Genomic DNA, 27,417 nt, shown 5'->3' on the forward strand with positions numbered 1-27,417 from the left:
CTTTGTGATGAATATTGTGAAGAAGGCAGGAGGAAACGTCTGTCTTTTTGCAGATAACGTGGACCCTCCTGAAGGAGTAGCCAGAATGAGATGTGATCTGATAAAGTATCAGGCACAGTCATGCGGTTGGCAGTTAGGTTTCAAGTCGTACAAAGCGCAGAAACGCGGATGTGAAGTGCAGAAATTAGAGGGAATAACGTTCCAAAAACCTTGCGGAGCCCATAAACAGGTATGGTACACACACAGATTATAAAATATACACGGATGCCCACCCTCCAACATATGTGCATCTGTTTGGTTACCTGCACTGCACTGAAAGTGCTGCTCTTTCTACCTATTTTATAAAAATATGTGCAGATATTTTGTGTGTGAAAAAAATACAACTTGCTCATGCAAAATCCTGATTTATATGCGGCAGTTGGTTTGCCGATATCTCCATCAGGCCATTGAGATATTCCTTGTTCTTCGCCCGGAGTTCCCCCCAGTTCACCCAAATCTCCCACCCATTCAATAGCAGACAACAGGCAAGGCTGATATCAGTTGCACGAGATAATGCGCAAATGATTTGCCTAATGTATTCAAGTAAATCTCTTATAAACCTAGTAACTTAAATCTGTTCCTCTTGGCCTCACCCAGAACGTCCCCAGACCACCTCTTTTTTTTTGCACAGGTAAACGCGTGCACGAAACCGAAAATACACGTGAACTTTTGATATGTATAAAATAACGTATGTGAGTACAAGCTACTTACAGGTGTATATGCTACGTTTACATGCGCAACTCATTTGGGAGTTCACTCCTAAGGGAGCAGTACACGATGGAGGGACAGACACTGATGCACACTGAGCAGGACAGTGTCCTTGGAGTGATTACTATCTCCATGTAGCAAAAGAGATGGATAGTACAGTGGCTAGAGCCAGAAGGATGCTAGGGACCATAGGGAGAGGTATAACTAGAAGAGAAAAGGAAGTGATAATGCCTCAGGACAGGGTGTTGACAACACCCATTCTGGAGGCCATATATTTATTTATTTATTTATTTATTTAGTATTATTTTTTATATACCGACATTCGATCTCAATATATCCAAAAGGGTGTATAACTGGCTGAAGTCAGTCCAGAGAAAGGTCACTAAAATGGTGTGAGATCTATACCAAGAGAAGATTGCTACCCTAGAGGACATCTCTATTCAGGGAAGATATGATAGAGATATTCAAATACCTGAAATGTATTAATACACCAAAGTAAAACTTTTTAATTGAAAAGAAAACTGTAGAGCTAGAGGCCATGATATGAAGCTTCAGGGGGTAAACTCAGGAAGAACATCAGGAAATATTTTTTCACTGAAAGGGTGGTGGATACTTGGATTGCTTTCTCAGAGCAGGTAGTGGAAGCCAAAGGGATAATGAACTTTAAGAAAACATGAAATGAACACAGAGGATCCTTAGATGCAAAAACGTGAAGAGAGAGCAAAAGCATGACCTAGAAACACCTTAAGCAATGGAGGTACTCAGGTTGTTTCCAGCAGGCTACAACTCCCCAGAGACTGGCTAGGTAGATACAACAGAAGGCTGAGTCCAAGCAGGACATGGAAAGCCAGCAAAAGTTATTTTGGATCTGCAACCACACCTTCATATTTTGGGCCAAGAAGTAAGCTTTAGAGAGGAGATAGTGAAGGAGTAAGCTTAATAGAATATGTAAATTGACAAACTAAAGAGTAGTAAATCACATGGACCAGATGGTATACATCCCAGAGTGCTGAAAGAACTGAAAAATGAAATTGCAGACCTACAAATTATCATTAAAATCTGCTACGGTTTCTAAAGATTGGAGAGTGGCCAATCAGGTATTACACCAGTTTTAAAAAGGGTTCGGGGGTGATCCGAGAAACTACAGACCAGTGAGCCTGATGTCAGTGCTGGGAAAAATGGTTGAAACTATTCCAAAGAACAACATATAGCTAGACATAGTTTAATGGGACAAAGCAAACATGGATTTAGCCAAGGGACGTCCTGCCTCACCAATTTGCTCAATTTTTTGAAGGTGTGAATAAACATGTGGATACAAATGAGCTAGATGATATAGTGGATTTCTGGATTTTCAGACAGCGTTTGAAAGAGTACCTCATGAGAGACTCTTGAGGAAATTAAAAAGTTATGGGATAGGAAGCCACGTTCTATTGTGGACTGAGAACTGGTTAAAAGATAGAAAACAGAGAGAAGGGCTAAATGGTCAATTTTCTCAATGGAGAAGGGTGAATAGTGGAGTGCCCCAGGGATCTTTACCAGGACGGCTGCTTTTTATCATAAGAACATGCCATACTGGGTCAGACCAAGGGTCCATCAAGCCCAGCATCCTGTTTCCAACAGTGGCCAGTCCAGGCCACAAGAACCTGGCAAGTACCCAAAAACTAAGTCTATTCCATATTCATAAATGACCTAGAGATGGGAACAATGAGTGACGTGATCAAATTTGCTGATGATGCAAAGTTATTCAAAGCTGTTAAATCACAAGAGGATTGTGAGACATTGCAAGACTAGGAGTCTGGGCATCCAAATGGCATTTAGTGTGCATGCAGAGAAGAACAGCCCACATTATAGCTATACAACTGAAGGTTCCACATTAGGAGTCACTACCTAGGAAAAGGATCTAGGCGTCATCATGGATAATACGTAGAAATCTTCTGCTAAGTGTGTGACGGCAACCAAGAAAGCAAACAGAATGCTAGGAATTATTAGGAAAGGAATGGAAAATAAAACAGAGGGTGTCATAATGCCTCTGTATTGGTCCATGGTGCAATCACACCTTGAATATCGTGTGAAATTTTGGTCAGAATTAGAAAAGGGTACAGAGAAGGATGAGCAAAATGATAAAGGGAATGAAACATTTCCCCTATAAGGAAAGGCTATAGAGGTTAGGGCTCTTCAGCTTGGAGAAGAGACGGCTGAGGGGAGATACGATAAAAGTCTATAAATAATTAGTGGAGTGGAACAGGTAAACACAAATCGGTTGTTTATTTTTTCAAAATGTACAAAGACTAGACGACATTCAATGAAGTTACTAGGTGACAGAGTTAAGACAAATAGAAAATATTTTTTTACTCATCGCATAATTAAATTCTGGAATTCATTGCCAGAGGATGTGGTGAAAGCTGTCAGTGTGGCTGGGTTTAAAAAAGGTTTAGATAAGTTTCTGGAAGAAAAGACCAAAAACCATTATTAACCAGGTAGATTTGGGGAAATCCACTGCTTGTCCCTGGGATAAGCAGCATGGAACCTATTGAACTTAGCAATTCTGCCAGGGACTCAAGACCTGGATTGGCAGCAGGATGCTGGGCCTGATGGTCCTTTGGTCTGACCCATATGTTCTTATATTCTATTAAGGTTAAGTAGGGAGGCCAGAGTTCAAATCCAACTGATGCTCCTTGTGACCTTGGGCAAGTCACTTCACTCTCCATTGCCTCAGATTGTACCTTAGGTCCTCTGGGGACAGGGCAATATTTACTATCCCTGAGCTAAATCTAAAACTAATACAAATGAATGTTTTGGAAGAGCAGCAAAAGGAGCACACGTACCCAGCGCAGGAAGCTGTGGAATGATACGAATTGATCATTCTGATTCACCCTGGCAGGGGAGTCAAGTTCAGAGAAATGAATTAGGAAGGCTTGGATATCAGTGTTATTCCCCTGCTTCAGATACTGCACCCAGCCTAATAGGGAGGAACAAAAGGGGCGTGAAAGACATGGGGTGGAGAAGAAACAACTGGGAGGTACCTAAACTTCTTTACGGAGATGAGCACAGGACGCAGTCCCAGGCTGAGATTCCAGAGCTGGGTCTGTCTGGCTGCAAATACAGAAATAAACTTTCAAAAGCATTTACCTGGGTGAAAAGGCCTGCAGAGGAGGTGAACATTTAGCCACATTCGAAAAAGATGCTCCTGTGGCTGTGTTGAAGTCAGGGGAGTACAATAGTTCATGCACAGGTTATTTAGAGCTATTCACATTCTGCCCTTGCTCAGCCACCCGCACAAACCGCAGGGGCAAAGTATTCCCACCGTAAGCATGCTGTCAGGTTCCTGAACCTGAGGACATTGAAATCCCTGCCTTTCAGCACAGAGACACGCCACGATACGCAGACACACGTCAGCCAAGGGTTTCAATAACTCAAAACGGCAGCTTTCCTGGAACACGGGTTACTAGAAGCAAGTTCAACAGGAGTTCAATCAGCAAACAGGTCAAGGGGAGTGGACTCATTGGCTGTCCCCAGCAGAGTCAATACGGTGACTCTGCACGGGGAACAGGGATCAGGGAAAAGCGCTGGACTGCAAGCCAAGCAGGCTCCCAGGTCACCACCAGCCAGTGGCCAGCCCTGAGCAGCTCCTGCTTGGCCTGCCACTATCTGGCTATTGAACAGTCCTGGCAACCAGTTCTGTCTGGGAGGCCACCCAGAGGACTTAAAACTCAGCCAGCAGCTGGGTCTGCCTGGTCGATTAATACAGGAGAATCAGGAGGCCAGATGTCTGAGCAAAGGTTTTATGGTTTAGACACAGATGGGAAGTTTTTTGGGTATAAACTTAACGGGAGGAAGGGTCTTGTCTGTTGATCTACCCAAGACGGTGGAACACACTAAGGAGGAAGGCAGAAAACCGAGCAACATCCCACAGGCAGTCGTGCTCTGTGGCTAACAGCTGGATCACATCCTTAGCAGTGTGGACAGGAATAACAGGGGGGACTGGATAGGTTGCTTGATATTTTTCTCCCGTCATCTACTAGGTTACTGTGGGAAAGGTTACTCAGGGCCAGCGCTACCCGCTGGGCTGCCCTATGCGAATGATTACTGTGCTGCTCCATGCAGTCACAGCGCACAGGGTCTGTAAGCCACCACCACAGGTTTCCCTAGTGAACAGAAAACCCTGTGCTTGAGAAGGGGGAAAGAGGATGTGGTTAGTGCAGTTAGTACAGCTGTGTTTAAAAAAGGATTGGATAAGTTCTTGGAGGAGAAGTCCATTACCTGCTATTAAGGTCACTTAGAGAATAGCCACTGCCATTAGCAATGGTTACATGGAATAGACTTAGTTTTTGGGTACTTACCAGGTTCTTGAGGCCTGGTTTGGCCTCTGTTGGAAACAGGATGCTGGGCTTGATGGACTCTTGGTCTGACCCAGTATGGCATGTTCTTATGTTCTTATGAAAGGCCACTGAAGGGACTGTGAGCAGGCACTGACTGCTGCAGCCAATGGCGTGCGGTGACATTTATATTAGGGGATTCATTCAGTCTCGCTCCCTCAACGCCCTCTCCCTAAGACACTTGGAATCCATGTGGCAATGGGCCTATTTTAACAATTAAACTATAGTAAGCCTTCCATACCAAAACAGCACTAACTGCCGGCATTCAAACAGCAACAACCCTACCTATGGAAAGGCAACACTGTAAATACCACCAAACCAAAATTAACCACTATGGTTTAAATGACACTTAAAAGGAAACCATCATTCTTAGATAGTGTCGGAGAGCAGACCGATTTGCGGTGCATAACATTTTTCTTTTTAATCATCGTTCTCCTGGAAATAATGTACTTGTAAATTTTATGAGAGTTTTTAATGCTGCACATAAAACATGTCTACGTGAGAATCTTTCATTGCCATCACTAACGCTTTTATAGTACACATAAACCATATTACTTACCTGCTCATGAGTTTTATAAGCACATTCCCGAGGCAGATTAGGAAACACCGGTCAGTGCTAGTTGATGAGAAGGAACTCGGGTGATGGAAAAAACTCTTGAGCAGGTAAGTATTTTAATATGGTTTATGTGTACTATAAAAGCTTTAGTGATGGCTTTAAAGATTCTCACATAGACATGTTTTATGTGCAGCATTAAAAAACTCTCAAAAAATCTACAAGTACATTATTTCCAGGAGACCGATAATTAAAAAGAAAAAGGTTGTGCACTGCAAATCGGTCTGCTCTCCGACACTATCTAAGAATGATGGTTTCCTCTTAAATATAGCGGTTAATTTTGGATTGTGCTGGTTGTGCTTCTACCACTATTGGTTTCCCACACTGGGAGTAATCTGCAAATCTTACATCAGGCCCTAAAACACCAATATATCGCCTATTAAGGAAACAGATCAGGCCAGGCTGCCCAAAAATATCTGTAAAATAAAAAAATACCTGTACCTAAAAATATTGCGCAAAAGCTTTTAAGACTACATGGATTCCTTCTTCAACTGTCAGATCAGAGACATCGTCAAAAGCAAAAGTGTGCTGCAGAGACAGACTTTGTGGTCCGACAGTTCATTTAAGGACTTAAAGTTATAATGTGAAGGTAAACAATTAGATCACGGGTAGTAACAATGTTCTGAGCAAGTTAACTGCTGATGATAGCACGTGAATTCCAAAACAAATAAAGAAATGTTTTTTTAAGGCAAGCATTGTCCCCCAACACGGGACCGGGTTTCACATAAAGCTGCATCAGGAGGAACAATTCTACAATAAAGAAACAATGAAAGAATATTTTAAAAGGTAACGCAATTTTAAAAAACAGACCAACATCATGGCTCACAGTAGAGGACATACATACCAAGCCGAACTGCTATGAACCCCTATTCAGAAACCATACACTGGCAGAATCCCTCACCTCAGATACACATAAAGAACACAGACAGACCCTTACCAAATACAGAATAAGAGACCAACAAACAATACAATCAAGAAATATAAACCATCAATTATAGTAAACAGGTGCGGATTCCGGGTAAAGATCGGCCGGGGATTTCCCCCAAAACCGGCCCAGAAGATACCCCGTGGTCTGCCGAGCGCGGCTCTGTCGCGGGTGCGCTCGGCAGACCACGTGACCAGAGCGACCGGCCCACTGGGGGATGCCCGATCTCCCGATAGGCCAATCCGCCCCGGATAGTAAACCCATACTATTGGAGATCCAAGACGGTGATCTGAAGGAAGGATGCGTTGGGAGCTTTCTGCTGATTCTACTCACTAAGTGCTGTTTTTCTTAACTAATGGTGAAAAGGAGAAGTAGAACCCCAGGCAGTGCAAACTATGGCAGCTTCCCTGGCTAATGCAGGTTTGGTGGCTCCTGGAAGCTTGCCTTTGAATGGACCTCCATTTTTCCCAGGTGTGGCAGTGGTTCCTCCTGCCTTGTTTCCTGGAGGAGTTAGGGGTGGGCTGGGAGGGAGGGAGGGAGAGAGAGAGAGAGAGAGACTAGCCATAATGTGCTCTCCCTAGACAGGTATTTGTATCCCTATGGGAGGCCCACCTAGTAACTCGAGGTGAGGTTTACGTATTAGTGTAGGGGGTTAGGGGCCACTTTGACATTCGACGTGACACGTACGAACAGAACAGTGGTCTCTTGTGAAGATTTGATGGCCTTCGGAGTGAGGAAACTCACCCAAAGATGAGATTTGTGCAATGTTCTCTCAACCTAGCTTGACATGTCAAAGTGGCCCCTAACCCCCTACACTAATACCTAAACCTCGAGTTACTAGATGGGCCTACCATAGGGATACAAATACCTATCTAGGGAGAGGACACTAGGAGAAGGCAGCTCCTATTTACATTTCTGTCCTGACTAAACTTGTGAGAATTGCTGCTAGAAGGTAGGCACAATACTTTGATTGTATGCTGAAAAGTGTGAATAAAGATATAATCTGTTAAGGAAAGGCTGGAGTCAGCATGGTTTCTGCCTCCAGCCTAAGAAAGTTGCTCAGTCATCCACATCACACACACACATGCTCTCAGAACACAGATACACACCTCTCTGTCACACATATACACACCCCTATTCAGGCTCTCTCCCATGCACGTAGGCTCTCAGATACACACACATTCTCTCTCTCACACACACACATATAGTCACGCACAGGTTCTCTCTTCCTCACATACACATGCTCTCATACACACACCCTTTTTCTCTCTCACACACACACACACAGAAGTTCACAACTCACAAACACTCCCTCTTTCTCACACACATTATCACACACACACATGCTCACAAACAGGCTCTCTTTCCCTTGCACATATACACACACATGCTCACAATCTCTCTTCCTCTCACAGTCACATATAGGCTGTTGTGAAGGCCTTGCCGATGTGACGGTATAGAAATGCTAATAAACTAAACTCTCTTCCTCATGCACACATGCTCTCACATACATACCCTTTCTTTCTGTCACATACACACACATACACAGGCTCTCATATGTACCCTATTGCTCTCTTTTTCTCTCACACACAAATACACTTGCTCACATACATTCAAGTTCATTATTATTCACCCAATCCTGATAGATATTTATGGTACATTTATCTAACTTTTCCTTTGACAGGATGGAGCCTTCTAGCTTGGTCTGCTATTTTCTACACCAGGTGTAGAGCCTGCTTGGGTTTGGACCCTGCCCAGGTAAAATTGCTGGTGTGCTCTCCCTGGGATTCATGTTTGACAAATGTGGTTATGTCGTAGTGATTGCAATGCAATTATTACAGGATGTTGTTTCAATGTGAGCACACTTGTGCAATCTGAGCAAAAGTCTCTGCCCCTTATCCAGATTTGATTAAGTGGGAGGGGGTATAACAGATACTCAGTTCTGTTATCATTAAGTCCTGGGTTTTCAGTGTGAGCTGGTGTAGGGTGGCTTAGAGGGGAGGATCCACTCAGATACAGCCCCTCCTTCTGCAGGGTCCGGAATGGGTAATATTATAGAGCAGCTCTCTTGCTACAGCTCGGGAGGCAGTCCTTTTAGGTTCACAGAGTTCAGCGGTAGAAAGGAGCTTATCTTGTGTTGTTGGCCAACAAAATCAGCTTGACCCACTCAGAAATACCTAACCTATTCTAATTCTACTAAAATAATCAAAATTTCTTGTAAGCCAGCAAGAAGCGCCTTTTGAAGCTCTCATACCTGTGGCAGGTTTTGTGATTCTGGCCCCTTGTTGTTATGCGGCGTTGTTCGCCCCATTCTGGAAAAAATATTCTTTCTCTTCCGTTCTTGTTATTTTAGTTGATTTCTTTCTTGCTTCAAGATTGCATGCCGATATATGTGGATTGACCTATTCGTTATGTCTCATCAGTCTTGTACACTACCTAGAGCTTAAACTAGGGTAGGCGATTTAAAAATCAAATAACTAAAGCTGCAGTCATAGAAGCTTCACCACTTGTCGGTTCTTGGTTAGTTGCTTTTTTTTTTTGTCTTCCTCTCTGGTCCTCTCCCGTTCTGGACGGATGAACATACGGGGTCCAGCACCCCGCAGAACCCCCTCCCCCGACCCTGCGTCTTAGCACTATGCAAGGATTTGTACTGCACGTTTTAAAAACGCACCGTAAACAGAGCCCATTCTGCTTGACCCTTCTTCACTGCTAATTTTTAGCACAGCCTGAAAGCAATGTTCTGGGTCCAGGATGCGATCCCCAAGCGAGGTTCCGCTCCGGTCTTAATAAATATTCCTAAAACCTGAGTGCAGGATTGGTGCTGCTTACACTTTCCTCATACGATGCCTCACGTGTGAAGAACAGCCTGTTAGATTTTAAGAGCTTTATTGAAAAAGAAATTAACAGAATTTTCCATTAAAAAACAAAAACAAAAACCCTGTGGCAATGTGGCTCCAGCGTCAGGTGACCTTCTTCAGGCGCAGGTGGATGCCGTTCTTGGACCGCAGGATCAGTTGAGGTATTTTGATGGGGGGCCGGGCCTCGTCGGGGGAGAGCTGGAAGCGCCGCAGGGTCAGAGCGATGGCCACTTTCATCTCGTTCATGGCGAAGTTCTGCCCGATGCAGTTCCTGAAACGCGAGAGGAGGAGGAGGTTTAACGTGGAAGCCGGAGAAGCACCACCAGGGTCCCCCGGCTCTAAGGATCCTGATCGAACAGGAAACAAAACATCTGCCAGGTTTTAAGACCAACGAATACCGGCGAGTGGAAAGGAAAGCGAGCTCGGCCGAAAGGCCTCATAGGAAGCCGGGTCTTAACTCGCTTTCGGTTGGGTGGGGGCCGCGCTACGCGTTTCGTCGCCCCGACCCCCGTAATTTGCACTGTAACACGTCGTGGTGCTTTGCCCCGGGGCCTTCCTGGAGGACGGCAGCACAGAAACCAAAAACGTAATGCGATGCAGCCCCTTTGTGAATACGACTAAGTCAGGGCTTCCCAAACCTTTAGCCAATGTGACCCGTTTTAGCAATTAAAAATTCACAAGACCAAGAGGACGACCAAAACAAACGAGCAGGGGCGCAGTCCCCCTCCCCCTCTCCCAACCTCCTCCCACCTCCCCAGCCCTCTGCACATCTCCCCCAAGACCTCCCTTATAACCCCCAACTGATCCTCTGTTGTCCCCTCCCAGCATCACTTCTTCCCCTCCAACCCTCCCCTCACATTCCCCTCTCACCTCCTCTTACGCTGCCCCTGAGGCACTCGTGACCCCCAGCTGAAGGGGTTGTGACCCCATTTGGTGCCAGGTAAGTATCGGATGCTGTGGTTATTACCATTCAGCACTGACCAGGAGGAAACTCTTTCCTCAGACCCGTCCCGCTGACCCCCACAACCAGCTGCGTTTTCAGGATTTTCAAACTGGATATTCTTTGTCGTTTGTTTGCTGAGTCTCTAACGATGAATGTCACTTTGTAAACCGTTGTGATCTTTACGTGGAACCACGGCACATAAAATGTCTGAATAAAGAAATAAGTGCGGTTTTAACTCTGATTATTACTTCTCTGCTGGTTTTATTTGTGGCTGGAGATACCCCGCCTCCTGGTTAGATTATATTTCTGGAAAAGGTTTATGTCTAACAAGAGTCCCTGAGGGAGGACGGCCAGGGCAGTGAGTGGGGCAGGCAGGGTAAGGGGACAGCGTTGCAGACGAAAGCCCACAGGGGTTGATTATTTAAAACCAAAGACAAACACTGTCACCCTGTTAGGCCAGAGAGAGGAAGCTTTATATTTATTATTCTGCAAGCCTTAAACAGAAATGGGCACCATAAAACCAGTCTGTTGGCTGAAAAAAATAAAACACAGTGGGGCCGATGTAATAAATTCGTACTCGCGTGCTGAAAAACAACTTAGCTCCTGATGCAGTAAGTGAAGGGTCTGCAAAGGCTTTGGGAGTTCAAACAAATACGTGTGCCCACGTGAATAAAAACGCGCGCTCAGCCTAGCGCTCCTTCTCTCGGCCCCGCTGATAGGAGCAGGGCGTACAAAGCTGAAAAGACTAGACAGACGGAAAGCGACCTCAGATGAGGGTGGATGGGCGAGGAGTGGGTTAGTGGATGGATGGGGGAGAATTAGCTGGAGTTGAGTGAGTGAGGTGGGTGGAGGGGGTCTCAGGGCAGAGAGTCGTGGCTTGGGCATCCCAGGCTCAGGAGTCCTGGGGCTAGTGTTAATCTTTGATGCTGTACCAGCGTGGTCCCAGTCCTGGGGTTCCCACGTGTGGTGGTCGACCGGGACCGAGAGACCCCCAGTCTAGGATTCCTGCACCCAGGATATTCAGGCTGGAACAGCACCATAGGAAAGCACAAACCACCAGAAAACATGACTTATCTTCACTTCACCTCTAATCCAGGAATTACATTTCCTGCACTAAAACGAACGTAAGTTAAGCTTTCAGAGCTTTAATGCACCTCCCTGCACTGGGAAGTAAGAGCCAATGCTTTGATTAACATGTGATTTGCATTTAGGAGCATTCATTTGTGCCCAAGATTGTGCACTAAAATCCTTATTACATTCTGAGTCAGGCTGCGCACAAACGAGAGTAAACACTCGCTCTCGGCCACACTGGGTTTGATAGTGACCGGTAAAAGGCTGTGATCTTGCCTGGGACAGAGCCCTGGGGAGCCCTGGAGTGGCTCTATGCTGCCACCTGGCTACAGAATGCTCCCAATGTGCAGGTGATAAACTCGCAGACAGCGAGGACCCAGTCTGTGTCATTTTACCTCAGGCACATTCACTGTAGATCGCCCTGAACGCAGCTGTCTGTGGGGGTCACCCGGACGGGCGTTGGAAGCCCTGCACATACCTGGGTCCAGCTGCAAAAGGCAGAAAGGCGTAGGAGTGCCGGTGAGAGGAATTCTCCGGGGAAAACCTCAGCGGGTCAAACACCTGCAAGAGACGAAGAGCTTCCCGGTGAGTTTCATTACAGAGGGGACACCTCAAAGGGCGCTGCCTATCCCAGAGAGGAAGGACGTTCCACCCAGAGGTAAAGGGGCCTAATTTCCGGCTTGCGCACATCCCCGCTCCCCAAACGTCTAGGGTAGAAAAAATAACAAATCCCCCCTATGGCGTCCTCGTGACCCCCTCGGCATGTCCTGGAACCCTGGTTCAGGTGGGACACAAATCACACAGGAGCTAATAAATCATTTTTCACGAAAAAGCGACTTGAAATGCCTGTGAGGAACGCATGGAAGCAGTGTTGTTCCCCCTTCCCTCCATGAAACCATATGAAAAATGGGGGGGGGGATGTGTGGCCGTCACCCCCCTCCCTCATTTCCTGTAGGGCCCCGTGAACCACAAAACTTAACCCCTTCCAATAGCCAAAAGAAGAAGAAATCACCTGCGGATCTTTCCAGATGCTGGCATTCCTGTGAAGAGCATAAATGCTTATCCCAATCAGAGAGTCTGTGGGCAAAGAGAGAAACATTTCACCCGGTCAAGGATTTGTGTAATCCGCCCTCTTCTATCTGCTTGAGTTTCTGGGTCCAGCACAAAATGCCCTGAGATTACAGACAAGTTACCAGGCTTATCCTCATCACGAGGACTTCAGAGCAGCCACAGGCACACGGCACAGTGCTCAGCCTTTCATCGTTTGTAAACACGAGGCTGTATGGCTACAATAAGAACTGAATCTCGTTGTCCTCTCTTAGGATTTGACCTTCCCTGTCTCACCCACTTCCCAGTTCCCCTGCTCCTTCCTTACTCCTCTGGTCTTTCCTTTCCTCGGCCTCCCAAGCTGATCGACCTCTCTCCTGACAACCGGGGAATCAAGAGTCACAATGAGCGTGCCACAGGCACAGGACTGGAGAGCATGCACACCCTCACTCAAGAGTCACAATGAGCGTGCCACAGGGACAAGACTGGAGAGCATGCACACCCTCACAGTCCCCGCATTATCAAGAGTCACAATGAGCGTGCCACAGGGACAGGACTGGAGAGCATGCACACCCTCACAGTCCCCGCATTATCAAGAGTCACAATGAGCGTGCCACAGGCACAGGACTGGAGAGCATGCACACCCTCACAGTCCCCACATTATCAAGAGTCACAATAAGCGTGCCACAGGCACAGGACTGGAGAGCATGCACACCCTCACAGTCCCCGCATTATCAAGAGTCACAATAAGCGTGCCACAGGCACAGGACTGGAGAGCACGCACACCCTCACAGTCCCCACATTATCAAGAGTCACAATAAGCGTGCCACAGGCACAGGACTGGAGAGCACGCACACCCTCACAGTCCCCGCATTATCAAGAGTCACAATGAGCGTGCCACAGGCACAGGACTGGAGAGCACGCACACCCTCACAGTCCCCGCATTATCAAGAGTCACAATAAGCATGCCACAGGCACAGGACTGGAGAGCATGCACACCCTCACAGTCCCCACATTATCAAGAGTCACAATAAGCGTGCCACAGGCACAGGACTGGAGAGCACGCACACCCTCACAGTCCCCGCATTATCAAGAGTCACAATGAGCGTGCCACAGGCACAGGACTGGAGAGCATGCACACCCTCACTCAAGAGTCACAATGAGCGTGCCACAGGCACAGGACTGGAGAGCATGCACACCCTCACAGTCCCCACATTATCAAGAGTCACAATGAGCGCGCCACAGGCACAGGACTGGAGAGCATGCACACCCTCACAGTCCCCGCATTATCAAGAGTCACAATGAGCGTGCCACAGGCACAGGACTGGAGAGCATGCACACCCTCACTCAAGAGTCACAATGAGTGTGCCACAGGGACAAGACTGGAGAGCATGCACACCCTCACAGTCCCCGCATTATCAAGAGTCACAATGAGCGTGCCACAGGGTCAGGACTGGAGAGCATGCACACCCTCACTCAAGAGTCACAATGAGTGTGCCACAGGGACAAGACTGGAGAGCATGCACACCCTCACAGTCCCCGCATTATCAAGAGTCACAATGAGTGTGCCACAGGCACAGGACTGGAGAGCATGCACACCCTCACAGTCCCCGCATTATCAAGAGTCACAATAAGCGTGCCACAGGCACAGGACTGGAGAGCATGCACACCCTCACAGTCCCCACATTATCAAGAGTCACAATGAGCGTGCCACAGGCACAGGACTGGAGAGCATGCACACCCTCACAGTCCCCGCATTATCAAGAGTCACAATGAGTGTGCCACAGGCACAGGACTGGAGAGCACGCACACCCTCACAGTCCCCACATTATCAAGAGTCACAATGAGCGTGCCACAGGCACAGGACTGGAGAGCATGCACATTCTCACAGTCCCCGCATTATCAAGAGTCACAATGAGCGTGCCACAGGCACAGGACTGGAGAGCATGCACATTCTCACAGTCCCCGCATTATCAAGAGTCACAATGAGCGTGCCACAGGCACAGGACTGGAGAGCATGCACACCCTCACAGTCCCCGCATTATCAAGAGTCACAATGAGCGTGCCACAGGGTCAGGACTGGAGAGCATGCACACCCTCACAGTCCCCACATTATCAAGAGTCACAATGAGCGTGTCACAGGGTCAGGACTGGAGAGCACGCACACCCTCACAGTCCCCGCATTATCAAGAGTCACAATGAGCGTGCCACAGGCACAGGACTGGAGAGCACGCACACCCTCACAGTCCCCACATTATCAAGAGTCACAATGAGCGTGTCACAGGGTCAGGACTGGAGAGCATGCACACCCTCACAGTCCCCGCATTATCAAGAGTCACAATGAGCGTGTCACAGGCACAGGACTGGAGAGCATGCACACCCTCACAGTCCCCGCATTATCAAGATTCACAATGAGCGTGTCACAGGGACAAGACTGGAGAGCATGCACACCCTCACAGTCCCCGCATTATCAAGAGTCACAATGAGCGTGCCACAGGCACAGGACTGGAGAGCATGCACACCCTCACAGTCCCCGCATTATCAAGAGTCACAATGAGCGTGCCACAGGCACAGGACTGGAGAGCATGCACACCCTCACAGTCCCCGCATTATCAAGATTCACAATGAGCGTGCCACAGGGACAAGACTGGAGAGCATGCACACCCTCACAGTCCCCGCATTATCAAGAGTCACAATGAGTGTGCCACAGGCACAGGACTGGAGAGCATGCACACCCTCACAGTCCCCGCATTATCAAGAGTCACAATGAGCGTGCCACAGGCACAGGACTGGAGAGCATGCACACCCTCACAGTCCCCGCATTATCAAGAGTCACAATGAGCGTGTCACAGGCACAGGACTGGAGAGCATGCACACCCTCACAGTCCCCACATTATCAAGAGTCACAATGAGCGTGCCACAGGCACAGGACTGGAGAGCATGCACACCCTCACAGTCCCCGCATTATCAAGAGTCACAATGAGTGTGCCACAGGCACAGGACTGGAGAGCACGCACACCCTCACAGTCCCCGCATTATCAAGAGTCACAATGAGCGTGCCACAGGGTCAGGACTGGAGAGCATGCACACCCTCACAGTCCCCGCATTATCAAGAGTCACAATGAGCGTGCCACAGGGTCAGGACTGGAGAGCACGCACACCCTCACAGTCCCCACATTATCAAGAGTCACAATGAGCGTGCCACAGGGTCAGGACTGGAGAGCATGCACACCCTCACAGTCCCCGCATTATCAAGATTCACAATGAGCGTGTCACAGGCACAGGACTGGAGAGCATGCACACCCTCACAGTCCCCGCATTATTAAGAGTCACAATGAGCGTGCCACAGGCACAGGACTGGAGAGCATGCACACCCTCACAGTCCCCACATTATGAAGAGTCACAATGAGCGTGCCACAGGCACAGGACTGGAGAGCATGCACACCCTCACTCAAGAGTCACAATGAGCGTGCCACAGGGACAAGACTGGAGAGCATGCACACCCTCACAGTCCCCGCATTATCAAGAGTCACAATGAGCGTGCCACAGGGACAAGACTGGAGAGCATGCACACCCTCACAGTCCCCACATTATCAAGAGTCACAATGAGCGTGCCACAGGCACAGGACTGGAGAGCATGCACACCCTCACTCAAGAGTCACAATGAGCGTGCCACAGGCACAGGACTGGAGAGCATGCACACCCTCACTCAAGAGTCACAATGAGCGTGCCACAGGGACAAGACTGGAGAGCATGCACACCCTCACAGTCCCCACATTATCAAGAGTCACAATAAGTGTGCCACAGGCACAGGACTGGAGAGCATGCACACCCTCACAGTCCCCGCATTATCAAGAGTCACAATAAGCGTGCCACAGGCACAGGACTGGAGAGCATGCACACCCTCACAGTCCCCGCATTATTAAGAGTCACAATAAGCGTGCCACAGGCACAGGACTGGAGAGCATGCACACCCTCACAGTCCCCGCATTATCAAGAGTCACAATAAGCGTGCCACAGGCACAGGACTGGAGAGCATGCACACCCTCACAGTCCCCGCATTATCAAGAGTCACAATAAGCGTGCCACAGGCACAGGACTGGAGAGCATGCACACCCTCACAGTCCCCGCATTATCAAGAGTCACAATAAGCGTGCCACAGGCACAGGACTGGAGAGCATGCACACCCTCACAGTCCCCGCATTATCAAGAGTCACAATGAGCGTGCCACAGGGTCAGGACTGGAGAGCATGCACACCCTCACTCAAGAGTCACAATGAGCGCGCCACAGGCACAGGACTGGAGAGCACGCACACCCTCACAGTCCCCACATTATCAAGAGTCACAATGAGCGTGTCACAGGGTCAGGACTGGAGAGCACGCACACCCTCACAGTCCCCACATTATCAAGAGTCACAATGAGCGTGCCACAGGCACAGGACTGGAGAGCACGCACACCCTCACAGTCCCCACATTATCAAGAGTTACAATGAGTGTGCCACAGGGACAGGACTGGAGAGCATGCACACCCTCACAGTCCCCGCATTATCAAGAGTCACAATGAGCGTGCCACAGGCACAGGACTGGAGAGCACGCACACCCTCACAGTCCCCACATTATCAAGAGTCACAATGAGCGTGCCACAGGCACAGGACTGGAGAGCATGCACACCCTCACAGTCCCCACATTATCAAGAGTCACAATGAGTGTGCCACAGGCACAGGACTGGAAAAACACTGCAGGCCTCTGTGTTTTCTCGTGGGCCATATATACGTTCGCACTAGTCCCATATATACGTTCGCACTAGTCCCATTACTATTCATATGTATTTTACTTCTAGTTAATTGTTAATTGTTGTCTTTCTACTTCCTGGCTACTCCAGCCCCCAAGTTCTATCTCCTTGTTTTATGTAACTTTGCTTCGGCTCTCTTGTTTGGTTTACTAGTTACTCCCCTAAGTTCCATGTAAACCGGCCTGATATGAATCCCTTCATGAAGACCGGTATAGAAATATGTTAAATAAATAAATAAATAAATAAATATACCGCGGGAGTCACAAAGCTGCAGTGTCCTTTACCGCAGCTTTGTCACTCTTGCGATATTTTTCTCTCAGGGAAAACATCATGGGCCCACAGTATTAAAAATATCGCAGCTGCAAATGCCCCCCAAGCAACATGCGATGGCTGCCGCGGGACTGTGGGGGCCACCATCGCTTAGAGGGGCTGACAACCTCGAGTAAGCACACCCTTCAAAGTAATAAATACTTTGGGGATTTCCCTCAGGAAATAATGCCATAACTTAGTGAATGACCCCCTAAGTGTGTACACGGGAGAAGGTAAAATGAAGCTTCACAAGGTGCGACAGCGGGTTCCGACCCCTGGCTTCCCTGCTTCTCAGCGCACTCCTCCTCCACTCGTGTGTGCTTCGAAGTTTAGGATAACTTACCTGCACATTTGCTGCTTAATCTAGAGGGGCTGTTAGAAACGATCCCCTTAAAATAAATGAGAAAAAAACAAAACTGACCTGCTGGCACCGAGCGCCCATCAAAAAAGGTGAGTGGTTTGTCTAGCAGTCGAGAAATTCCAGGGACCGGCGGGTACAGGCGGAGGCTCTCCTTAATGCACATGGTGGTGTAGGTCATCTTAGCAAGGTCGTCCCTGAAAGCAAGCAGTGCAAGTGAAACCCCTTAAGGAAGCAATAGCTGTTCCCCGGTCCATCAGAATCCCACAGCTTTCCACCATGGCCACGGTTTTTCCAAAGTCCATGATCGTGATGAAGGAAACTGCTCCCCGCCACTGACAGCCAGAACATGGGAGGAGTTTCCCCATCTCAAGATCAAAATTGGATGGCCTGTTCCCGGGTGGCCACTGAAACCGGCAGGGTTTAAGCAGGTCGGGCAGACGGCCGAGCGCGCTGTTTAACCCGCGGTTGCTATAAGGGGATAAACGTGCCCATAAACGTGCGTCCAACACGCGGCGAAACTAATAGCACTCATCACATGCAAATGCCATGTTGATGAGGCAATTAATTACCCCGATCTAAAAAAACAAAACAAAAAAAAAAAACATACACCCAACCCGCACATTTTTATGCTCGGAAATAAACGCCTGTCCAGAGCAGCCCAAAAGGTTGTACAGAAAAGCAGAAAATACTGTACATCCTCCGACTCAATATCGCGGCAATATTAAGTCGGAGGAACCAAAAAGTTTAAAATGTTTAAAAAAAGAAAGTGCCGCAGTCAGGTCAGGGAAACAGGAGCTCGAGTAACCAGCATCCGCTTTCCTAACCCGCTGACAGCCGACCTCTCCTGGGCGTCCGCTGCCAAGCAGGCGTTAGGGGTGCGCTATTGTCCCTAGCGCAACCCCTCATTTAGATATTGCACCGCGCACCCAGGACAGGGGCCTGGGCGCGCGTTAGGAAAGCAGGCGTCGAGCACCGAGCGCCCGTTTTCCGCACTCAGTTATTGCGCAGGCAGCTGAGCGGGGTTAGGAGAGCACGTGTGCATCTGAAACCAAAGGGATGTGCTCTGCTTCACTCCCCCCCCCCAATGTCAACACGCTTACTGGAATGCTTCTTTCTCCCGCAGCCAAAAGCGCCGACGTTGCAGAAGCCCATGTGTGCTTTTGGCTTGGTAAAAGAGGGCAATTTTCAGCTCTGTGGCTGCTTATTGCCTTCTGCACCTCTGTGAATCAGGAGAGGAAAGCTCCATGTGGGAGGGCTGGAAGAAGCAGTTTCTATCTCCCCCTGCAGCCTATTGGCTGGCTGTGGAATGTCTGACCAATGGGCTGCAGGGGGACCAGAGAGCAGATCAGTGTAGGACAGACAGGCTTCCTGTGGGGCAGTGGAGATGGGGAGGGCTGCTGACAGAGACTGGAAGAGAGAGAGCGAGGCAGAGGAGCTATGATGGGAGTGAGGGAAGGGCTGACAGAAGTGCTGGGAGATGGGGAGAGGGAGGAGAGGAACTGTGAGAGGAAGAAGGGGCGATAGTGGAGCTGTGGGTCAGGCTCAGGAGCAGACACAGGCTATGAAGGGGAGAGGAGCTGAGAGAGGGGACATCAGCTATAAGAGTGGGAAAGAAGCTGAGAGAGGGGACATGAGCTGTGACAAGAAGAGGAGCTGGAATGAGAGGTTAGATGAAGAGGGAGAGGTGGAGAGGACTGGGAAAGGAGCTGTGTGGGACAGAGAGGAGTGGGATTGATAGGGGAGGTAAACCAAGAGAAAGGTGAGAAGTGAGGGGAGCATGGTGGAGGGAAGAGGCGTGAAGGGGTGGGGAGAGGTAATGGAATTGTTGGGGGGGGGGGTGACACTAGGAGGAGGTGAGAGAAGATAATGAGCTGAGGAGAGACAGCTGACAGAAATTAGAGGCAGAGAGGAAACTAAGAGAAAGCCAAGAGCAAGCAGAGAGAGAGCATAAATTTAAGCTACAGACTCAGTATCTGTAAAACGAGCGTGCAGGCACCCATAGTCGCACGCGAGCACACATACAAAATTTAAAGTACAGACTCAGTATCTGTAAAACAAGCGTGCAGGCACCCATAGTCGCACGCGAGCACACAGACGAAATTTAAAGTACAGACTCAGTAACTGTAAAACGAGCGTGCAGGCACCCATAGTCGCACGCGAGCACACAGACGAAATTTAAAGTACAGACTCAGTATCTGTAAAACGAGCGTGCAGGCACCCATAGTCGCACGCGAGCACACATACGAAATTTAAAGTACAGACTCAGTATCTGTAAAACGAGCGTGCAGGCACCCATAGTCGCACGCGAGCACACATACGAAATTTAAAGTACAGACTCAGTAACTGTAAAACGAGCGTGCAGTCACCCATAGTCGCACGCGAGCACACATACGAAATTTAAAGTACAGACTCAGTAACAGTAAAACGAGCGTGCAGGCACCCATAGTCGCACGCGAGCACACAGACGAAATTTAAAGTACAGACTCAGTATCTGTAAAACGAGCGTGCAGGCACCCATAGTCGCACGCGAGCACACATACAAAATTTAAAGTACAGACTCAGTATCTGTAAAACGAGCGTGCAGGCACCCATAGTCGCACGCGAGCACACAGACGCTTGAATTTTAAATCGTCTGTGCAATTCTGCGCGTACTCTTTAAAACTCACCTAGGGCGGTGTATGCATGCGCCTAATTTTAAGCGATTACCTGAGGAAACGTACTTTGCGAATCTTCCTTAGGCATTTGTTGGCTTTAACACGCGCAGATAAGCAGACTTTAAATCGTGCTCGCATGGAGGACACTCCCAGTTTGGCCGCTTGGTCCACCAGTTTGTCCCTCTGGTTCTTCAGCCTGCACGCCCCCCAGTTTACCCAGACCCCTCACCCCGTCATTTTAGGCCTAAAAAGAGACGTCTGCAGTCTTACACCTCATCAAGAGCAGCAGTAAATAAGCGCGGTTAACAGCCCGACGCCCGCTGCGAACGTCGGATACGAAATCTGGCCCCGCCCCCGATACGTCCTAACTCCGCCCCTTTCTTCCGCTTGTTCGGTTGCTCGCGCTTAATTGGGCTATTTAAAAATACGAGTTGCTCGCACTCAGCCTAGATCAGGGGTGGGCAATTCCGGTCCTCGAGGGCTGCAAACCAGTCGGGTTTTCAGGATACCCCTAATGAATATGCATGAGAGAGACCTGCATACACACTTGTATGCAGGTCTCTCTCATGCATATTCATTAGGGGTATCCTGAAAACCCGACTGGTTTGCAGCCCTCGAGGACCGGACTTTCCCACCCCTGGCCTAGATACTCGCCCTTATGGGCCTTTTAACGCGAGCAACTCTTAAAATTCACCTAAAAGGTTGGAAAATTATTTTAAGTTTGGACAAGATTTCTGTGCTAGTGGGGATCAATCATGGATGGGGTGGCGGCAGGTGGTATCTGCCCTTTTTATCCAGCTCCGCAGTCACTGGGGCTGAATAAGGTAGTTTACTGTAAGGATGAGGAAGGGGAAGTTGGCAAGTAGCACATTTAAAACAAATCAAAGAAAATTCTTTTTCACTCAGCACGCAGTTAAGCTCTGGAATTCATTGCCAGAGGATGTGGTTACAACAGTTAGTGTAACTGGGTTTAAAAAAGGTTTCGATAAGTTTCTAAAGCATTAAGCCATAAACTGCTATGACAGTAATTAATAAGCTTGTGATTTATCTAATGTTTGTGTTCTTGCCAGGTACTTGTGACTTGGATTGGCCACTGTTGGACACAGGATGCTGGGCTTGATGGACCCTTGGTGTGACCCAGTATGGCATGTTCTTATTTTCTTATATTATTAAATGAAGCAGTGCCACTAGCATGCTGGTTCCCAAATCTGTCAACCCTATAGCCAGTTAGGGTTTCAGTCAGGGTTTTATATCCTCAACGAATGTGCAGGAGATAAAGCTACGTACATTGGAGAACCAGTTCTGGATCTCCTTAAACCCTGACTGGCTGTGCGGTCACCGGGACAGGTTTGGGAAGCTCTGGCCTAGGCACTCACCATTCCACCGTGTCGCGGTCTCCCAGAATCTCTCGGATTTCCTCCCTGCATTTTTCCTGGTGCTCCGGGTACATGGCCATGCAGTACAGGATCCAGGAGATGCCACTGGCGGTGGTGTCGTGACCCTCAAACATGAAGGTGTCCACCTCCGCGCGCAGGTCCGCGTCCGAGAGTCCTTCTCCGTTCTCATCCTGAGCGGGCAGGAAAACACCGTCACAACCATAGCGCTTATCGCACAGCAGCCGAAAACTGCATGATCGCTAATATTCACCGATAGCCGGCAAACATTATCATGCTATATACAGGGGCGGATTGACCTATCGAGGGATCGGGCATCCCCCAGTGGGCCGGTCGCTCTAGTCACGTGGTCTACCGTGTGCGGCTGTGAGAGCCGCGCTCGGCAGTCCACGTGGTATCTCCTGGGACAACCTGGGCAGCGAATCCCTGGGCCGGTTGTCATCGGGAATCCGCCCCTGGCTATATATGAAATTTCTCAGACTTCTCCTGTCACTCTGTCAGTCACACTTACTTATCTATCTCTCGTCATTTTAAACTTTCTAGTGGCACCTCTCTCCTCCATCTCACCTCACACTCTCCTAATAGTTATTTTACCCCAAAAATATAAACTAAAAAATTCACTTTCCCTGTACGTACCAGGATCAGTCCAGACACCTGGGTTGTGACTCCGCACCAGCAGATGGAGACAGAGCAAAACTCGTCGGGCACCCCTACATATAGAGCATCATGGGCTCTCCTGCAAGAAAAATGCACGCACACCTGCACATTCGTATCAGCTGGAGGCCTGACTGAACGCTCCTCCTCCATCCCCTTCCTGCTCCTCCTCTCTCAGTGCGCTCCGAAAGCTGCATGTTTGGCAGTGCTCCTCCCCACTACACAGGTACATAAGCTGCACAGCCACGAAGCCGCAATGAAGTGCCAGCACACACCCAGTCCTGCACTGCAGACACCAGAAGAGGCACAGAAGGTGCTGGGGAGAAGAGAGCGCTGGTGTTGGGCTGGAGAAAGGGAGGAGCGTGTGCTGGAGTCAGGCTGCAGAGGGAGGAGGTGCATAGAGCGTTGGGGTTGGGCTGTGGTCGGGCTTGGTGGGGGGGGGAGAGTACGGAGGATGCTCAGTCAGACTGGGGTTGGGGGTGGGGAGTGCTGAGGGCTGCCTTTTTTTTCCCCCATCATTTTTTCACCGGAATATTTCTCTAGGGTGGCCCCTGTCTTGATTTCCTTAGAATGTACGATTCTTTAAAATGAAGAATTTTCCGGTAACGGGAGGTTCAGGGGGTGCTGGGAGGGTGGGTACATATATATGGTGCTCCCACGAGGCACTGCGAGGAGTTGGTGAGAGCAGGTCCGGGAGGGGAACGCCCTAGTGTGGTGTCCAGTCTCATGATCCAGAGATGCACTGGGGAGAGAAAGCTCTCCCTCTGGCAAGGCCTCTTAGGCCACGGAGACCCCCATCACCCAGGGAAGTCTGCAGTCAGGAAGTGTTTGGGATAAAGGAAGAGAGATTTCCTTTTGTGTTTTTGCAGCCTAAAAAAGGAAGAGGTCCTAGTGGTAACCCTTAGAAAATTCTTCTATTGGGTGCCCGATGCTGCGTGGGGGACGACTGAGTCAGGAACCACTTCGAGATGTGTGAACCGTCCAAGAAGCTGTTTCTCCTGTTTTTGTACATTTGGGACAGCTTTGCTAATTTTTTTTCTCTGCTTTATCCGGACAGTGATTGCTCCAGCTTTAATTAAATTCTTTTTGTTTTGGAACACAGAATTGGTGGCACCGCCGGGTGAATCCTACTCTCCCAGAGTGCAATGAGTTGGCCAGGGCTCAGCAGCCTGAAAGGTGACAGCCGGTGAAGGGGAGGATCACAGTAGTTACCCACAAAGGTTATTCGGATCCTTACCCTGGCGTTCAGAAGGATATCCAGGAAATCCAGGTGTCTCTTTTGCTGGACCTTTTCAAGCTCTTTTGCATCTTTAAGAGACTCTTTCCGCTGCTGTATAACCTTCTCTGCGATAGGAAAAGGCAAAGTATTTGTTTAATTGTGACACATCAAACTCCCCGCAAATCAGGACACCCAGGGTTTAAATCCCACATCTCCTACCAACCGTGGGCAATTCATTCATCCCTGCTGCCACCTCTTCCTGTCCTGGTCCTTTTAGGAGAAGCTGCTCCCCTCTAACAAGCAGCAGCTGAGCCCCTGGGTCCTGGGGTACTCAGTAACAAAAAGCTAATAGTTCACTAAAGAGGGGACATGAGGGAACAAGAGGCACGAACGGTGCCTCCTCTGGCAACCAAAACATGGACACAAATATTATGGGAACAGGAACGCTGCCTCTCTACTTTTCCCAGGCTCTACGCAGAGCGGCCACAGACTTCTAACCCAGGAAAGCGTAATAAAATTGGAGCAGCATCGGACATGAGGTCCTTTAAGAGGGAAAATCCAACTCAAAACTCCACACCCTAAGATGGTGGCTCACCATCTGCTCCTCTCACACGAGGGAGCAAACCCCAAACCTCTGTTTCACTGCTCTCTTTGTACCTCCCAGGATTTCAGGTTCACTCCTTCTGGTAAGGAAACCTCACATGATTAGACGTTTTTAAGGTAATTAATCATCCAGGGGGATATTCAATGGTATATCATCTCCATCACAATCATAACTGGAATGTTGCAGTTGCCAAAATAAACGAGTTTAGTGAGGGAGAGGGTTCAAGAGAGTGTGGGACATCCTATAATGTCCCCCGCCCCATTGCGACCTCCCCGCCAACACACACACAACAAACACATCCCACTTACACAGTCCCCCTACGCACACACACCCTCCCCCACCACTGCCTGAGGAAGACTGGTAACTGCACCGCAAGATAGTGGACTACAGGCAAGATGGTTCAGAGCCGGCATAGAAAAGGCTGGTAAAACAGACAAATGCAGATTCTGCGGAACAGACCTGGAAACAGTAACACATCTCATCGCTGGATGTGATGTGCTGATGACAGAAGGCCTCTATACAGAGAGGCACAACAAGGTAGCACGGCACATTCATTAGAAGCTGTCAGGCAGATTAAAAAAAAACTGCGGGACAGCTGGCGCTCCAAGGCGAGTGCTCACTCTCCCGACGCACGCCCAGGCACCTCTCCTGGGCACACAATTCAGTATTTAAATTAGTGCCGGCGCTAATAAGGAGGTGCTAGGGACACTAGCGCATCCCTAGCGCCTCCTTATTAGCGGAAGCGGCGGCTGTCAGCGGGTCTGACAACCGACGCTTAATTTTACCGGCATCTGTTGTGGAACCCACTGACAGCCACGGGTTCGGAAAACAGACGCTGGCAAAATTGAGCGTCCGTCTTCCAACCCGCGGGCTGGCAGATTTTTTTTTTTTTTTTTTTTTTTTAAAGAAGTTTTGATTTTTTTAATTTTTGGGACCTCTGAATTAATATCGCTATGAGATTAAGTCGGAGGGTGTACAGAAAAGCACACCCTCTGACTTTTCTATACACTTTCCCTGTGTTGTTCATGATTAACGCCTGCTTTTGGGCAGGCGTTAATTTTTGAGAGTAAAATGTGCGGCTTGGCCACACATTTTACTTTCGGTATCCCGCGGGTATAACTAATAGGCTCATCAACAGGCATTTGCATGTGATGAGTTCTATTAGTTTTGGGGGAAGGGGGGGTTGGCCACGCGTTTTCCACGCGCTTACAGTATAAAGAGTAATAATAGGGCGTGGAAAACGCGCAGCCAAACGGGGGCTAAACGGTGTGCTCGGCTGCGCGCACTGTTCCGTATCGGCCTGCGTGTAAACATTATAACATCAATGTAGCAAATAAACATTGGGAGCACAACCCTAATAGTACAGAAGAGATCACTTGGGACATTCCTTTTCCCATCAGCAGGACCACTGATGTGCAAAAATCAGATATTGTGGTGAAGGAGAAGAACACAAGAACATCACTGCTAAACGAGATGTCCGTAGCCAGCAACAACTCTGTGGATCGTATGGAAAAAGCAAAGGTCCTTATGTACCAGAAGATGCAATCACAGACTAAGAAAAGTGGCAGAAAGATACTGAAACAGTCCTCAGTGGCCTGATTAAGAAGAATTTCCAAGCACACCTTGATATGGAGGCGGCAACTCGTTGGCACAGCGCATTAGCAGTAATTACGAGAGACTGAGATCACTCCTAACATACCCTGGCTAATGAATGAGTTTTATTCCTGTTATGATATGTGCAAATCCCATTTGGAGACACTAAAGAAGGTTCCTTAGTACCATTTTATTATTTCCCTTATTGCTATGGTTTGTTTAATAATTGTGCTATTCTGTGATGCATACAATAGTTTAATTTGAAGCACATTAAAAATAACAGACGTATGTTTTGTCTGATCACTCATGTTTCCTTAAAGTGCTACACATCTTACAAATTCTGCCAGGGGTATGCAAACTTATGAGCACAGCTGTATTTTGGCCCTGGCCTGACCCGTTTCTACAGGCACACATTTACTCACAGACCCTGATTTATGCGTGTATGGCGAGGTTTCTAAAACAGCTAATACTCGTGTATATGCTCTTTTACACGTGCGAGTCCTATTGTTTACATGCAAAGCTTTCAATTGTAAACATTAGCACAGAGTATCAGACCAAGGTTAGGATATTATGCCCAAAATGTAAACTTTTACACTACAAAAAAATCACTAGAAACAGCATATCTCATCTTTTTCAATGAATGGCGGGGCTTGTGTCATCTTGAGATCGAAATTTTGAGCAAACTGCCACCAGGAACTAAAACTGCAGAATTTCATGGCCACACAGCTAATGCAAGCTAAGAGGACCCTTTAGTTACCGGTAATGCTCATGCAGCCCACTGTATTAAGTTTTCAGTTCATTAGTGCCACTTGTGTGGTGGCTGCTCCGGGATACCTGTGTGCTGATGAGCTATGCTGCAGGCCTTCCGGAAGCGGAATCCGTGGGGGCTGAGGTAGTAAACGAGGTCATTGTGATAGGGGAAGCAGCGGAGTCGAAGGTTCGTCAGGTAGGAAAGCTCGTACACAGCTTGGATGTAGGAGTCGTCACTGGACAGCAGAAGGAACACGAAAGCTCTCATTAGGGTCAGGGCTCACACTAGCCTGGATTTTGATCTCAATTTTTGGGTTTATTTTATTTGATAAAACTGCCTTTCTTCTATTTAAGAACCAAAACGGTGTTCAATTAAAACAATTGTCTGTTTACATTTTTGAGACATAAAACAAAACTCTGAATTTTACGGCTAGGCCTAGTTCAAGCAGCTTTAACAACTGCAGGCCCCCATTTGAGGGGATGATTTTTAAAGAACCCATGTGTCCT

General features: G+C 48.4%; 1 protein-coding gene across 1 annotated transcript in view; it reads right to left on the reverse strand.

The window, feature by feature from the left end:
• Positions 1-9,530: 9,530 nt before the first annotated feature.
• The window catches only part of LOC115100087 (cytochrome P450 4B1-like), a 47,747-nt gene continuing 29,860 nt past the window's right edge, over positions 9,531-27,417 (reverse strand). The window contains exons 6-12 of the mRNA XM_029618282.1: positions 26,995-27,146; positions 23,982-24,088; positions 22,073-22,263; positions 18,103-18,236; positions 12,546-12,610; positions 12,012-12,094; positions 9,531-9,790 (exon numbers count right to left, since the gene is read on the reverse strand). Coding sequence (XP_029474142.1) covers positions 9,622-9,790; positions 12,012-12,094; positions 12,546-12,610; positions 18,103-18,236; positions 22,073-22,263; positions 23,982-24,088; positions 26,995-27,146 — 901 coding nt within the window. The 3' untranslated portion in view covers positions 9,531-9,621. The remainder of the gene's footprint in view (positions 9,791-12,011; positions 12,095-12,545; positions 12,611-18,102; positions 18,237-22,072; positions 22,264-23,981; positions 24,089-26,994; positions 27,147-27,417) is intronic.

This window comes from Rhinatrema bivittatum, chromosome 10 (assembly GCF_901001135.1).
Source record: "Rhinatrema bivittatum chromosome 10, aRhiBiv1.1, whole genome shotgun sequence".
NCBI lineage: Eukaryota > Metazoa > Chordata > Amphibia > Gymnophiona > Rhinatrematidae > Rhinatrema > Rhinatrema bivittatum.